At 42.1% G+C, this 13139-nt stretch overlaps 1 protein-coding gene and 1 pseudogene across 1 annotated transcript; both read left to right on the top strand.

Annotated features, from left to right (window-relative positions):
* The first annotated feature begins 4058 nt into the window (after positions 1-4058).
* On the top strand, positions 4059-10763 carry LOC148038614 (putative eukaryotic translation initiation factor 5-1 pseudogene; annotated as a pseudogene).
* A 147-nt stretch (positions 10764-10910) lies between these two features.
* Positions 10911-12263, top strand: LOC148038613 (eukaryotic translation initiation factor 5-like). Its single transcript, XM_087675266.1, has 4 exons — positions 10911-11001; positions 11135-11321; positions 11421-11811; positions 11844-12263. Exons 1-4 carry the CDS (start codon positions 10911-10913, stop codon positions 12261-12263), a joined length of 1089 nt encoding a protein of 362 aa, XP_087531392.1.
* Positions 12264-13139: the final 876 nt, after the last annotated feature.

The raw sequence follows: 13139 nt of genomic DNA, 5'->3' as shown, positions 1-13139 counted from the left end.
TATCTAAATGGACATGTGGGTGACCTCAATACTCAATTCTAGCCCTATCGAATCCTATAGGATCACTATTTGGACTAAAAACACATGATGGAGTACCGAGATACCTCATATGATCTCTAAGAGGTTAAAAACAATCTAAAACATCCATCTCTTAACCTAAAAATTCCATGTTTCTCATGAGGATCCCTGCATCAACATCTATAAACTATAATGGATTTATGGATACCCTTTAAATCATTGTAGGAGATGAAAATGGGCTTGATTCTTCAATTATAACACCTTCTTCAATTCTCCTCAATGTTGTAGTTCTATGAGGGATAAAACAATATTTTTGGTTCTCTCCATGGGCTCTGAGACTTGAGGGATGTGAAAATCTCTTGCTCAAGCTAGGTTGTGCACCCCTTTGAGATCCTAGATATAATGGAGGGTCACCTCTCTTTTGTCTCATATTACATTTGGCATCCACTTTTCCTCATGGGAAGTGAAACATAGCAAGAGCATTGTAAGCTAATCAATCAACATGATATGCATGGATTGGAATCAAAGTTATTATCTTTCATGAAAGGCAATGAAGATTGAAATGAAGGGTAAAATTGTATAGAAAATAGGGATTTACCAAGCGTAAATAGTGACTCCGTGCTACCACTTACCCTTTATAATGGAATTTCTTATTTCTCAATGAGAAAACATATCCACACCAATCCAACATTATGAGTTTTTACACCAATTCACACCAATCAAGAATGGCATATTTCTTGAAGACCACGATCTATAGTAGGAGGCTGGGAAAATTCTTGATGCAAAGGGGTAAAGTATATTTTGTAATATACCTTCGGACTATATCTCCTCAAGAATTCCCACTCCTTAATAGAGACCTCCATCCCTTCACGAGAAGCTACGATCAAAGCTCCGTGTAACTATCGCATAGACATAAATCATGGCATCTCCTCCATGCCCTTAGGATATCAAAGCACAAAATGGCACATATTGCGTCGAAATTCCAATCGTGCTTCTTTCAGATCTTTCTTACCTTACTCATACCTAGCGAGCCAAGTCTCCATGGATGCATGGTACAACATACAAAAACAATTCACTTTCTCCTCCATTGTAGCATCCATTCTTTTTTCTATCCCATTTCCAACCACATCTCTAGTCAGTCTATCATCTTCCTTTGGTGACCATAGCATAATGTTGTTTGAATCTGCTATTGGTAGCCACTGTTAAATATGCACTAACACCTCTGACACTAGCCGACCTTCAGCCATGCTACCTTCTGGTTGAGCTCCTTGTTGCACAAAGCCTTTCATTAAGTTCTCCAAGAACAATATCCAATGCATATAGATGGGTCTTGCAATATCCACTTCATCTACAAGATGCACTAGGAGGTGGGTTTGTATTGTGAGCATAGTGGTGGACAGGTACTTCTAAAAGAGATATACCATCTCCATTGCTCCCCACCTTGCAAATTCAATAGAGGAGATTTCTTGATCTCCTTCTATGAGATCCATTACACTAAATTCAACAACCTATAGATCGCTCCGCATATTTCTGGAGTAAGGCATCCCGCGATTGCGATCCATAGTACAAACTACCACAAATGAAGAAGCATTACAAACATTGAGGAGACACTAAATAGCAAAATACACATGACACTTATAATCAAGGCCATTACAACAACTTGACATATCTTATGCCAATCATGGGATTTTAGCCTTGATAGTTGGTCATCTTTAGAAAAAGCAGATCTAAGGGAATGCATCATACCCATCGGGGCATGAATAGACCTAATAATTTTATTCACAATGTGCTCTTCTTTAGTGGATAGAACCCAAGGAGCATGAGGTAGTTGCAGTGACCATCACTGATTGACTATGGCCAAAATGCCTTCATCTTACCTATCTCCTTCAAATCCATTCATCCCCCTACAGTGTCTCTCTTTCTTGGGATATGGTCCCATAGTAAGTTGTCCACATTTTTGAAATTATGCATGGGATCCAAAAAGTGGTTGATCTGTAGGTGTGTCCAAATTGGCAACTCGTAGAAAACTAAGAACTGTCACATTCTGTTTGAACGTGACTCCATATGGACCATTTTCAACTCGTACCAGCTTTGGGCGTTCATTTGTGCTAGAGGTCATCCAAGAAAACCTTCCCTTATTTCATGACCCTCTGGTGGCGAGAAAGTGACATGTTCTTGATATACCATATTCTTCAAGTTTCGTGACCTTTGGGAGCCTATTTGTAGCCCATACAATAGACATGCATGATAACCCGAGAGAGGTGACCAAACCTAGCCCAACAACGTCCCTATTTAGTCAACACAAACTTAAATGAGCTATGTTAGATATCACCAACAAGAATGGAAGCCTACTTACCTAAGCACTTCTTAAATCGTAGAAAGTCATGGATAGTCCACATGAGAATGGCTCATATATTGGAGCGTTGACTATCATGCTTGCTCATATCTTCCACGGAGACCCCCTCCTCCCACAAAATCTTAATCTCATGAACTAATGGACAGAGATAGAAATCCATATTCTTGACTTTATAATGCCTAGGAACGAGCAAGCTAAGGATCAGGTGTCCTTTCTTCGTAGAAAGCCATGATGTAATGTTGTAGTTAACAAGGACTACAAGCCACACACTGTAAGAAGTTGAGCAGAGACCAAATGTGTTCAGGCCATCCATAGCAAGACTAAGTTGAATGTATTGATATTTGTTGGACTCCATCTATGGATTTATTCTACGCATGCCAAGTTGTCAAGCTCACCATACCTGATGTACGAAACATGTGACGTATACGTTGTCGTATTACTGCGCATTCGAGGTATGAAAACCACCCAAAAATTGTGTATGTGATTTGATACTTTGTATATACTCAGTTGTTGTGTTTACATTTATTTTCTGCGCATGAGTGAACATGATGAGATGCTTTTAGCCTATGTTGATACATGTTGCTGCAAAAAGGTTTGGAATCATTGCTTGCCAAAATCCATCAGCACTATTGCTCGTAGACTCAGCAAAAAGAGGAGCCATTGACTGTTGGATGGATTCACGGTTTAAGCTTAATGACTGAGGCTGCTTCATAATGTGGTTTTGGGTTTTCTACAGAGCGAAAGAGGATGGCCCTGTCCTTCTGGGTTTGTGGCATCCATGGGAGCACGGTGGCCATGGCCATGAGCACACACAGGTGCATGCATATGTGACTACACACGCATCGGAGGAGAAGGAAGAAGCTAAGGCTTATCACTGAATTTGAAGAACAGATGAGATGCGGACCATTGAAGGTGAAGAACTGATGAGTTGTGGTTTAATGCTGATCCTTGAATGTGAAAAATAGGTGATTTTCAAACTACAATTGTTGGAGATATGCAGTATAGTCAAGAGCTTTTGTATAAGCTAAAACTTCTACAAGCTCTAGAATAGATAGTTTGAATTTGAACCAAAAATAATGATATGTGAGCTACGAAGGCTAAAGAGGGGATTTTGAAAGGTTAAAGAAGGAGGGAAAAGGAGAGCCGTGCTTTGAGGGGAAAAAGGAGAAGCTTTCGGGGCTATTTTGAGAAGGAGGTATTTTGGGGGGAAGAGAGGCTCCTCAATCGAATCAGGGCGGAAGGAAAAGCATCGCAGAAAAAGGAGCTTGACAATTTGAGGGGGAGTGAACCTTCGAAATCAAAAGGCAGGTGTTTGTTTTGCTTTGAGGGACTTTGAGGATGCAAGCGCAGCACAAACGGCAATAGAGGTTCTTCACATGATAATACAGATTCTCTTGAAGCTGAAGGTGACAGTAGGGCTATGTATGTCAAAAATCTTCCTCTCAATGTGATAGTTTCTGAACTCGAGGTGGAATTCAGCAAGTTTGGGCAGTTAAAGGAACGGTGGGAGCATTGCAGTGGTCACTGGTATCTCTGAGGGTACGAATTCTCTACCAGTTCGGCTTAGAGGGAGGAACAGAGGTTTCCTTTGTGAAATTTGGGATTGCTGGCGATGGCGATTCCTGTGCTCCTATGATTCGTTCGTTCTTGGCTTCTTCTTCTTCTCTCACCATCTCTCTTCGAGATGACGACCCGATCGTTCCGTCGCTTCAGCATCGCGGCCAACACCCCTAAGGTCGACGTCGACAATCGTTTCCCTCTCAAGAAGTTAGTCAGTTCATCATTACCATAAGAAGGAGGAGACCGATTGGCAGCTGTTCATGGAGGGGAGGATCGACTGTGGGAAGGAAACGATGAAGAGGCATTCGACGGGAGAGGAACGATAATGGCATTCTTCTTTACCTTCAGATCTAGGCTATCAGAAACAACAATTCAATGAGGCCAATCAGTGTCCTCAGCCAATTGCCGTTGAGGCTTCATCAGAGACTTTGACTGGGCTTGTGAAGAATTTTTCTGACATCTCTTTGACGACGGGACCATCGAGTACTGAATCAGCAAACAAAGACCGGCAGAATGAATCAGCTACAACCAGACGGTGAAGGGGGGGGGAAATAGACGAGGAAGCAGATCAGAGCATACGGAAAAGGGGGGGGACACGCTTTCAGAAGGAAATCGAGGACTTGAAGACGAATAGCTCATGGGCACAGTCTAAGTTTGATGATAAAACAGGCACGTCTATTGTGAATGGCTCACATGATACTGCAAAATTGGCAGGGCTTTTGGAAATTTTCATTAAGAAGTATGTGCAGTGCTATGGATGTGGGAATCCTGAAACCGGAATTCAGATTTCGAAATGCCAGCTGATCACTCTCAAGTGTGCTGCGTGTGGTTTTATCTCAGATGTGGACATGCGAGACAAGCTTACAACATTCATACTGAAAAATCCTCCAGAGACAAAGAAGTCAGGGAAGGAGAAGAAGAATCTACGCAAGGCAGAGAAAGAGCGGTTAAAAGAAGGCGAGGCAGTTGATGAGGAACAAAAGAAGGCTAAGAAGGAGTTTAAGAAGAAAAAAAGTCATGATGAAGTTTCCAAAATCTCCAGAAAAAAATCTACAGCTTCTGATGAAGAAGAGCACTCTCCTGCAGCCAGCCAAGCTGATGAAGAGGAACCTGTTGTAGAGAGTGATGATGGCGTGGAGTGGCAGACTGATACATCACTTGCTGCTGCTCAGAAACGTATCAAAGAACAACTGACTGCTGCCACAAGTGAGATGGTTATGCTGGGAAATGGAAGCCATGATGCAGAAGAAATGACAGAGAAGGTAAATGTTAAGGAGGTGAAAGTGCCGAACAAAAATTCTATCAGTGTCAAGCATGCTAAACCTGAGGTTGAGAAAGTTGAGTCAAAGATGGTGAAGAAGGTGGAAGATAAAGTTCGCTCAACACCAACTGAGATGCAGAATACTGTTCGCAAAGTATTGAGCCCAATTTTCATGATACATACCTTAAAATTTTGGATAAGATAAACTCCAAGGTTTTACATAAGGAGGTGGTAACCATGTATGAAAACTGCAAGGTTCTTTAAAGGTTACAGAAACAGCCCATCATAACAATATAATATCGCATATTCATCCCATTCAGCTTAGAGTAACCCTGAAAACTTGATGATTGAGCTCACTATAAAGAGATTCATATACCATTAGACAAGAATGTTATTGGTATACTTTACCTGTATGACATGCTGAAGCTAAAACAAAATTTATTGATTGAAATCTGGAATTATTGTATGGTTAATATATGTCTCAGAGTTGAATGCTAGAACCATCTTTGACATTGGATTATTTATTTGTTTGATCTTCCATCTTGATATATATCAAGGTCTTCTGAAGACGCGACTATGCTTTCGTAAACCCTTCGACATCTTTGGTGAACCCGACGTGAAAGCGTCGCAGAAATTTCAAGATGGGAGATTCTTCAGCCTCTATTTCAGCTTCTTCTACAATTCCAGCTGCCTCTACTTCAGCTCCATCTATGACTGCTGCGTCAAGTACTTCAACGGAGGATCTAAAACAGATTTTGCAGAATATGTCCATGTATATGCAGCTCCAAAATCAGCAAACACAAATGTATATGCAGCAGCAACAACAATTGCATCAACAACAGTTGTCTCAGGAAAGGCAACTCTATTCGGAGCAGGAGAATGCAAACAGCGCGACTAAGGCTATTGAAGCAGTTGAGAGTGAGAAGAAGCTATTTGACGGGCGTAATGTTTCAGCATATTTGAAGACATATGAGATCAAGATGGGGTTTTTTGGAGTTCCTGCTGGACTTATGAGTAAGTACTTCCTTCGTCTTGTCACACCTGCTTTGAGGACAAAGGTGACTGATTTATTTATTCAAAATACACATTGGCAAGATTTTAAGAAGGCTTTAAAAGAAGAATACTTCCTTGAGGACTTTGGTATGGCTACTCGGCGGTCATTCCGAGAGTGGGTCTACATGCCAAACAAAGGTCTTGCTGCTTCAGAGTTGATTCGAGAATTTGAAGAAAGGTATAGTCAGCTTGATGCCATTGAACAAAGAGCATTGGATGTTGAAAAAGTTGAGCTTTTCTTGCAAGTTGCAGATCCTGCTCTTCAAGAAGAATTGGGTGAGCTTCTTGAAGATCGCACGAAGCCTATGGGTCTTAAAACTGATTGGCAGGATGCTCAGGATGCAGTTTCGACTTTGACCAAGAGGAGGATATGGAAGACTCGCCTACAGAATGGTTCCATGACACCTACACCATCATCTGCTCCTATGCCTACTTCTATCCCTGTTATTTCTTCTCCTCCTCAGCCAGTTTCTTGGCCTATGCCAGTGCCTACTATTTCTACTCCACCTATTCCTCCTGTTCCACGACCGATGCCTACACCTTCTGCTCCAAAACCATCCGCTCCATCGGTGCCTACTTCTCTTGATGACATAATCAAAGGAATCACAGATTTGACACTTGAGTCAGTCAAAGCGGAGTTGGTGGGTAAGTTGAAGGAGCAGTTTGCTTCGACTGCGCCTGCTACTTCTTCTAGTGCTCCTATTGCACCTAGGAGTGCTCCTAGTGCACCTAGGAGAGATCGGAGATGTATTTGGTGTGATAGTACGGAGCATCAGCATTGTAGGGATTGTGACTCTTTCCAGGATGCAAGGAGGCAGAATTTGGTATATTGGGGGCAAGATGGTAAGATTTGGTTGACTGAGACAGGAGCTCCACTTGCTACCAACTTTGGTAAAGGTGGAATGAAGAAGTTAGTGGAGGACATGGCTGCGCGTACTTCTTATGTGACGGCTAGAGGTGATGCTTCTGCATATGGAGTACAGATTGAGAAGGGATCGAAGACTCAGTCCGCACTATGGACTTATGCTATGGAGACTGCAAACAAGGGAAAAATTCAGCAAACTGTTTTGACTAGCGCAAGCTCTAGCATCAGATCAGAGACAGGATGGGACTCGCCTGTTGACAGGTATTCTATTTATGCTTATTTGGCTAAATCTCATGGTGCAGATGTATTTGTTGAGGAGAAGCGTAAGAGGGATGAAGACAATCCAAGTGCAGCTAAGAAGACTAGAGGGGGTGAGTTTGTTACTCCACCTACTGCAAGACCGTCTTCACGATCAGGGCCAGATCGACAGATGGAGGATGCTCAAAAGAGGGAAAAGAGGCAAGAGCCTAGAGAGAGAAAGCAGCCAGGATTCAGATTGATGTCCGATATTGAGACATCTACAGATATGAAGAAAATCTTTAATGATAAGATACTTGGCAGTGAGGTGACTTTCACTATTTCTGAGATTTTGGGCATCTCAAAAAGAGAGTTTCAGGATCAGTTTCAAGAGGTCCTGAAGAGGAAAAGACATGCATTGGCTACCACTGATACACAGGGAGTTTTGATTGGAGAGTTGGATGATGATGATGATGAGGTTATGGTTGATAATGCTTCTGTTTTGCCGCAGGTAGAGAAGAGGGTTCAGCCTATGCATTATGCTGAAATTGATGAGCCTGTTTTGATACCGCGTAGTCACTTTTCGCGGAGCCATTGGGCTAGGGCAACTACAGAGACGATGGTAGAGATTGGAGAGAAACAGGTACCTTATGTTGCATTGGTTGATCATGGTTCAGAGATTAATCTCATTGTTCGTGGAGTTTATGAGAGTAACAGATGGCCTATGGATGTAGAGCATGGGTGGCGTATGAGAGCCGCCAATAACACTGCAGGTGATTTATATGCTGCTTGCCCTAGTGTCAGGGTTTCTATTGGTGATGTAGAGGAGGATTGTCATTTCTTTGTGCAGGATTCATGCTCTTATCCCATAATTCTTGGTCAGCCATTCATTACAGAGATGCGTATGGAGACAAAGGTCATGGATGATGGATCTGCTTATGCACGGATTCGCAGTAAAGATTGTATGAGAGCAGTTCAGTTTATGACTGTATGTGTGAATCATGTTAGAAACAGGGATACTCTTAGGGATGCACCCTTACCCACTGTGAGGGATTCGGGTTTTCACTAGGTACCGCCGTTTCGCGAGACGACGGTGGTACAGAGGAGAGGAGATTGGAGTTCTCGCCTCCTGGCAGTAGTGTTTTCTCCTCCAGTTATGTTGGGATTTCAGCAAACAGTTCGATGAGCTATCAGAAGACTTCTAGGTTGCCTAGAGCTGCCAGGCAGTATATATGCAGAAAGGAGAAAAATTTGAAAAATGCAGGAATTTTGGAGGATGATGAGCACATAGATGGTATGTATGACAGTGTGATTTGTGCAGATACGATGACAGAGATGAGAGATATGCTGAAAAGTGATATGCTGAATTGTCATGGTAATGTATTAGTGCAGTCCCTGGACATGTTTCATGAAATTGCAGATTTTATGTCACAAATTGAGTCAGAGGCTGAGGTAACTCAGCAAAGAGTGTTGAGTGCTAAAGAAATTCAGCAAACAGAGTTTCCAGCTGGTTATGATCAGCTTTCAGAGAGACAGAGGGCTGAAAATTTTCAGCCAACAGAGTTTATTGCTGAAATATTTCAGCATTCAGAGTTTGGGGCTGTTTCTATGCAGTCCATAGAGCAGTGGGCTGAGAATATTCAGCCATTGGAGTGCAGAATTGCTGATTTACAGCAAGGTTTATGTAATGCAGAAGAGCATAATGAAGCCAGGGTTGACACGAAATACAAGACTGTGGATAAGAAGGTGGATTTTATAGGCAAGATTATGGAGTATTGTTCTACCACTTCAGAGATACAGAGATTCATTGGAGCTTGTGTGTTTTACATGACTTGGACACCCCATTTTGCACACATAGCAAATTGTTTATATGAGCTGTTTCGAAAGGGGCAAAAACTATTTTGGGATGAGAGCCACACTAGAACCATGCGGAAAATGAGGAAGTTATTGCAGATTTTTTGGAAGATGGTGAAAAGATGGTTTGGGCCATACATAGTCAAACATGTCTTTGATAATGCAACATATGAGCTGACAGAATTGGATGGAACAGTGCTTAGAGTGCCTATTGCTGGAAAAAGAATCAAGATTTTCAAGAAAAGAGATGATGAGGATTATGCATTGGAAGAATTTTCAAGAGAAGAGCAACGACAAGAAACTCCAATGGAAGAGACAGATGATATGGCTAATAATCTTGTTGATCTACCGAAAATGCATAACGAAGAAATTGATTTGTTTGTGGATCTTGATGATAATGATCATGGGTAGTTGGCCCATCCGGAGGATGCGCAGGATTAGAGGGGGTGGATGTCGTATTGCTGCGCATTCGAGGTGTGAAAACCACCCAAAAATTGTGTGTGTGATTTGATACTTTGTATATACTCAGTTGTTGTGTTTACATTTATTTTCTGCGCATGAGTGAACATGATGAGATGCTTTCAGCCTATGTTGATACATGTTGCTGCAAAAAGGTTTGGAGTCATTGCTTGCCAAAATCCATCAGCACTATTGCTCGTAGACTCAGCAAAAAGAGGAGCCATTGACTGTTGGACGGATTCACGGTTTAAGCTTAATGACTGAGGCTGCTTCATCATGTGGTTTTGGGTTTTCTACAGAGCGAAAGAGGATGGCCCTGTCCTTCTGGGTTTGTGGCATCCATGGGAGCACGGTGGCCATGGCCATGAGCACACACAGGTGCATGCATATGTGACTACACACGCATCGGAGGAGAAGGAAGAAGCTAAGGCTTATCACTGAATTTGAAGAACAGATGAGATGCGGACCATTGAAGGTGAAGAACTGATGAGTTGTGGTTTAATGCTGATCCTTGAATGTGAAAAATAGGTGATTTTCAAACTACAATTGTTGGAGATATGCAGTATAGTCAAGAGCTTTTGTATAAGCTAAAACTTCTACAAGCTCTAGAATAGATAGTTTGAATTTGAACAAAAAATAATGATATGTGAGCTACGAAGGCTAAAGAGGGGATTTTGAAAGGTTAAAGAAGGAGGGAAAAGGAGAGCCGTGCTTTGAGGGGAAAAAGGAGAAGCTTTCGGGGCTATTTTGAGAAGGAGGTATTTTGGGGGGAAGAGAGGCTCCTCAATCGAATCAGGGCGGAAGGAAAAGCATCGCAGAAAAAGGAGCTTGACAATTTTAGGGGGAGTGAACCTTCGAAATCAAAAGGCAGGTGTTTGTTTTGCTTTGAGGGACTTTGAGGATGCAAGCGCAGCACAAACGGCAATAGAGGTTCTTCACATGATAATACAGATTCTCTTGAAGCTGAAGGTGACAGTAGGAATGTGTATGTCAAAAATCTTCCTCTCAATGTGATAGTTTCTGAACTCGAGGTGGAATTCAGCAAGTTTGGGCAGTTAAAGGAACGGTGGGAGCATTGCAGTGGTCACTGGTATCTCTGAGGGTACGAATTCTCTACCAGTTTGGCTTAGAGGGAGGAACAGAGGTTTCCTTTGTGAAATTTGGGATTGCTGGCGATGGCGATTCCTGTGCTCCTATGATTCGTTCGTTCTTGGCTTCTTCTTCTTCTCTCACCATCTCTCTTCGAGATGACGACCCGATCGTTCCGTCGCTTCAGCATCGCGGCCAACACCCCTAAGGTCGACGTCGACAATCGTTTCCCTCTCAAGAAGTTAGTCAGTTCATCATTACCATAAGAAGGAGGAGACCGACTGGCAGCTGTTCATGGAGGGGAGGATCGACTGTGGGAAGGAAACGATGAAGAGGCATTCGACGGGAGAGGAACGATAATGGCATTCTTCTTTACCTTCAGATCTAGGCTATCAGAAACAACAATTCAATGAGGCCAATCAGTGTCCTCAGTCAATTGCCGTTGAGGCTTCATCAGAGACTTTGACTGGGCTTGTGAAGAATTTTTCTGACATCTCTTTGACGACGGGACCATCGAGTACTGAATCAGCAAACAAAGACCGGCAGAATGAATCAGCTACAACCAGACGGTGAAGGGGGGGGGAAATAGACGAGGAAGCAGATCAGAGCATACGGAGAAGGGGGGGGACACGCTTTCAGAAGGAAATCGAGGACTTGAAGACGAATAGCTCATGGGCACAGTCTAAGTTTGATGATAAAACAGGCACGTCTATTGTGAATGGCTCACATGATACTGCAAAATTGGCAGGACTTTTGGAAATTTTCATTAAGAAGTATGTGCAGTGCTATGGATGTGGGAATCCTGAAACCGGAATTCAGATTTCGAAAAGCCAGCTGATCACTCTCAAGTGTGCTGCGTGTGGTTTTATCTCAGATGTGGACATGCGAGACAAGCTTACAACATTCATACTGAATAATCCTCCAGAGACAAAGAAGTCAGGGAAGGAGAAGAAGAATCTACGCAAGGCAGAGAAAGAGCGGTTAAAAGAAGGCGAGGCAGTTGATGAGGAACAAAAGAAGGCTAAGAAGGAGTTTAAGAAGAAAAAAAGTCATGATGAAGTTTCCAAAATCTCCAGAAAAAAAATCTACAGCTTCTGATGAAGAAGAGCACTCTCCAGCACTCTCCTGCAGCCAGCCAAGCTGATGAAGAGGAACCTGTTGTAGAGAGTGATGATGGCGTGGAGTGGCAGACTGATACATCACTTGCTGCTGCTCAGAAACGTATCAAAGAACAACTGACTGCTGCCACAAGTGAGATGGTTATGCTGGGAAATGGAAGCCATGATGCAGAAGAAATGACAGAGAAGGTAAATGTTAAGGAGGTGAAAGTGCCGAACAAAAATTCTATCAGTGTCAAGCATGCTGAACCTGAGGCTGAGAAAGTTGAGTCAAAGATGGTGAAGAAGGTGGAAGATAAAGTTCGCTCAACACCAACTGAGATGCAGAATACTGTTCGCAAAGTATTGAGCCCAATTTTCATGATACATACCTTAAAATTTTGGATAAGATAAACTCCAAGGTTTTACATAAGGAGGTGGTAACCATGTATGAAAACTGCAAGGTTCTTTAAAGGTTACAGAAACAGCCCATCATAACAATATAATATCGCATATTCATCCCATTCAGCTTAGAGTAACCCTGAAAACTTGATGATTGAGCTCACTATAAAGAGAGTCATATACCATCAGACAAGAATGTTATTGGTATACTTTACCTGTATGACATGCTGAAGCTAAAACAGAATTTATTGATTGAAATCTGGAATTATTGTATGGTTAATATATGTCTCAGAGTTGAATGCTAGAACCATCTTTGACATTGGATTATTTATTTGTTTGATCTTCCATCTTGATATATATCAAGGTCTTCTGAAGACGCGACTATGCTTTCGTAAACCCTTCGACAACGTGGGATAAGTGAAAAGTGTTTAAAACATTTTTGAGAGATGGTTTGCCCTTGCAAGTCCTATCGATACCTATGAGCACCACACATTGGACATGTCTCCATAGTCCTATACTCTTCTCAAAAGAGCACGCAACCGTTGGCACATGCATGGATATTGTTGTAGTCCATGCCAAGCTTTCGTAAAACATAACCTGCATCATCACGAGACTTAGGCATGGTATTTCTAATGATAATATATGATATTTTACCAACCTCAAAAAAATCATAAAATACCTTGAAAAAAGCACAAGTGTTTTTTATAATGGTGCCGAAAAAAAATCAATGGAGCGTACGTAGAATGTTCTTGAACAACTCGGTCACACACGCATCGCTCCACCTGTATTTTACCTACACACTTAGAAGTGCAAGTAGTATCTTCAAGCGAGACACTCAACACCCATCATATAATGGTATGAATGCTTTCTCTCTTAATAGATCCATGG

This window comes from Lygodium microphyllum, chromosome 3 (genome assembly GCF_053477565.2).
Source record: "Lygodium microphyllum isolate KBCC chromosome 3, Lygodium_microphyllum_v1.1.10, whole genome shotgun sequence".
In the NCBI taxonomy this organism is placed as follows: Eukaryota; Viridiplantae; Streptophyta; class Polypodiopsida; order Schizaeales; family Lygodiaceae; genus Lygodium; species Lygodium microphyllum.
The sequence above is the reverse complement of the archived record's forward strand: the minus strand, read 5'-3'. Positions and strand labels throughout refer to the sequence as shown.

What these genes read in the sequence shown, in the direction of transcription:
- LOC148038613 (XM_087675266.1), top strand. Translation starts at nt 10,911, where the DNA reads ATGACGACCCGATCGTTCCGTCGCTTCAGCATCGCGGCCAACACCCCT. An exon ending in CCCTCTCAAGAAGTTAGTCA is followed by an intron (nt 11,002 to 11,134) that starts GTTCATCATTAC and finishes CTTTACCTTCAG; the next exon opens with ATCTAGGCTATCAGAAACAA. An exon ending in AGAAAAAAAGTCATGATGAA is followed by an intron (nt 11,812 to 11,843) that starts GTTTCCAAAATC and finishes AAAAATCTACAG; the next exon opens with CTTCTGATGAAGAAGAGCAC.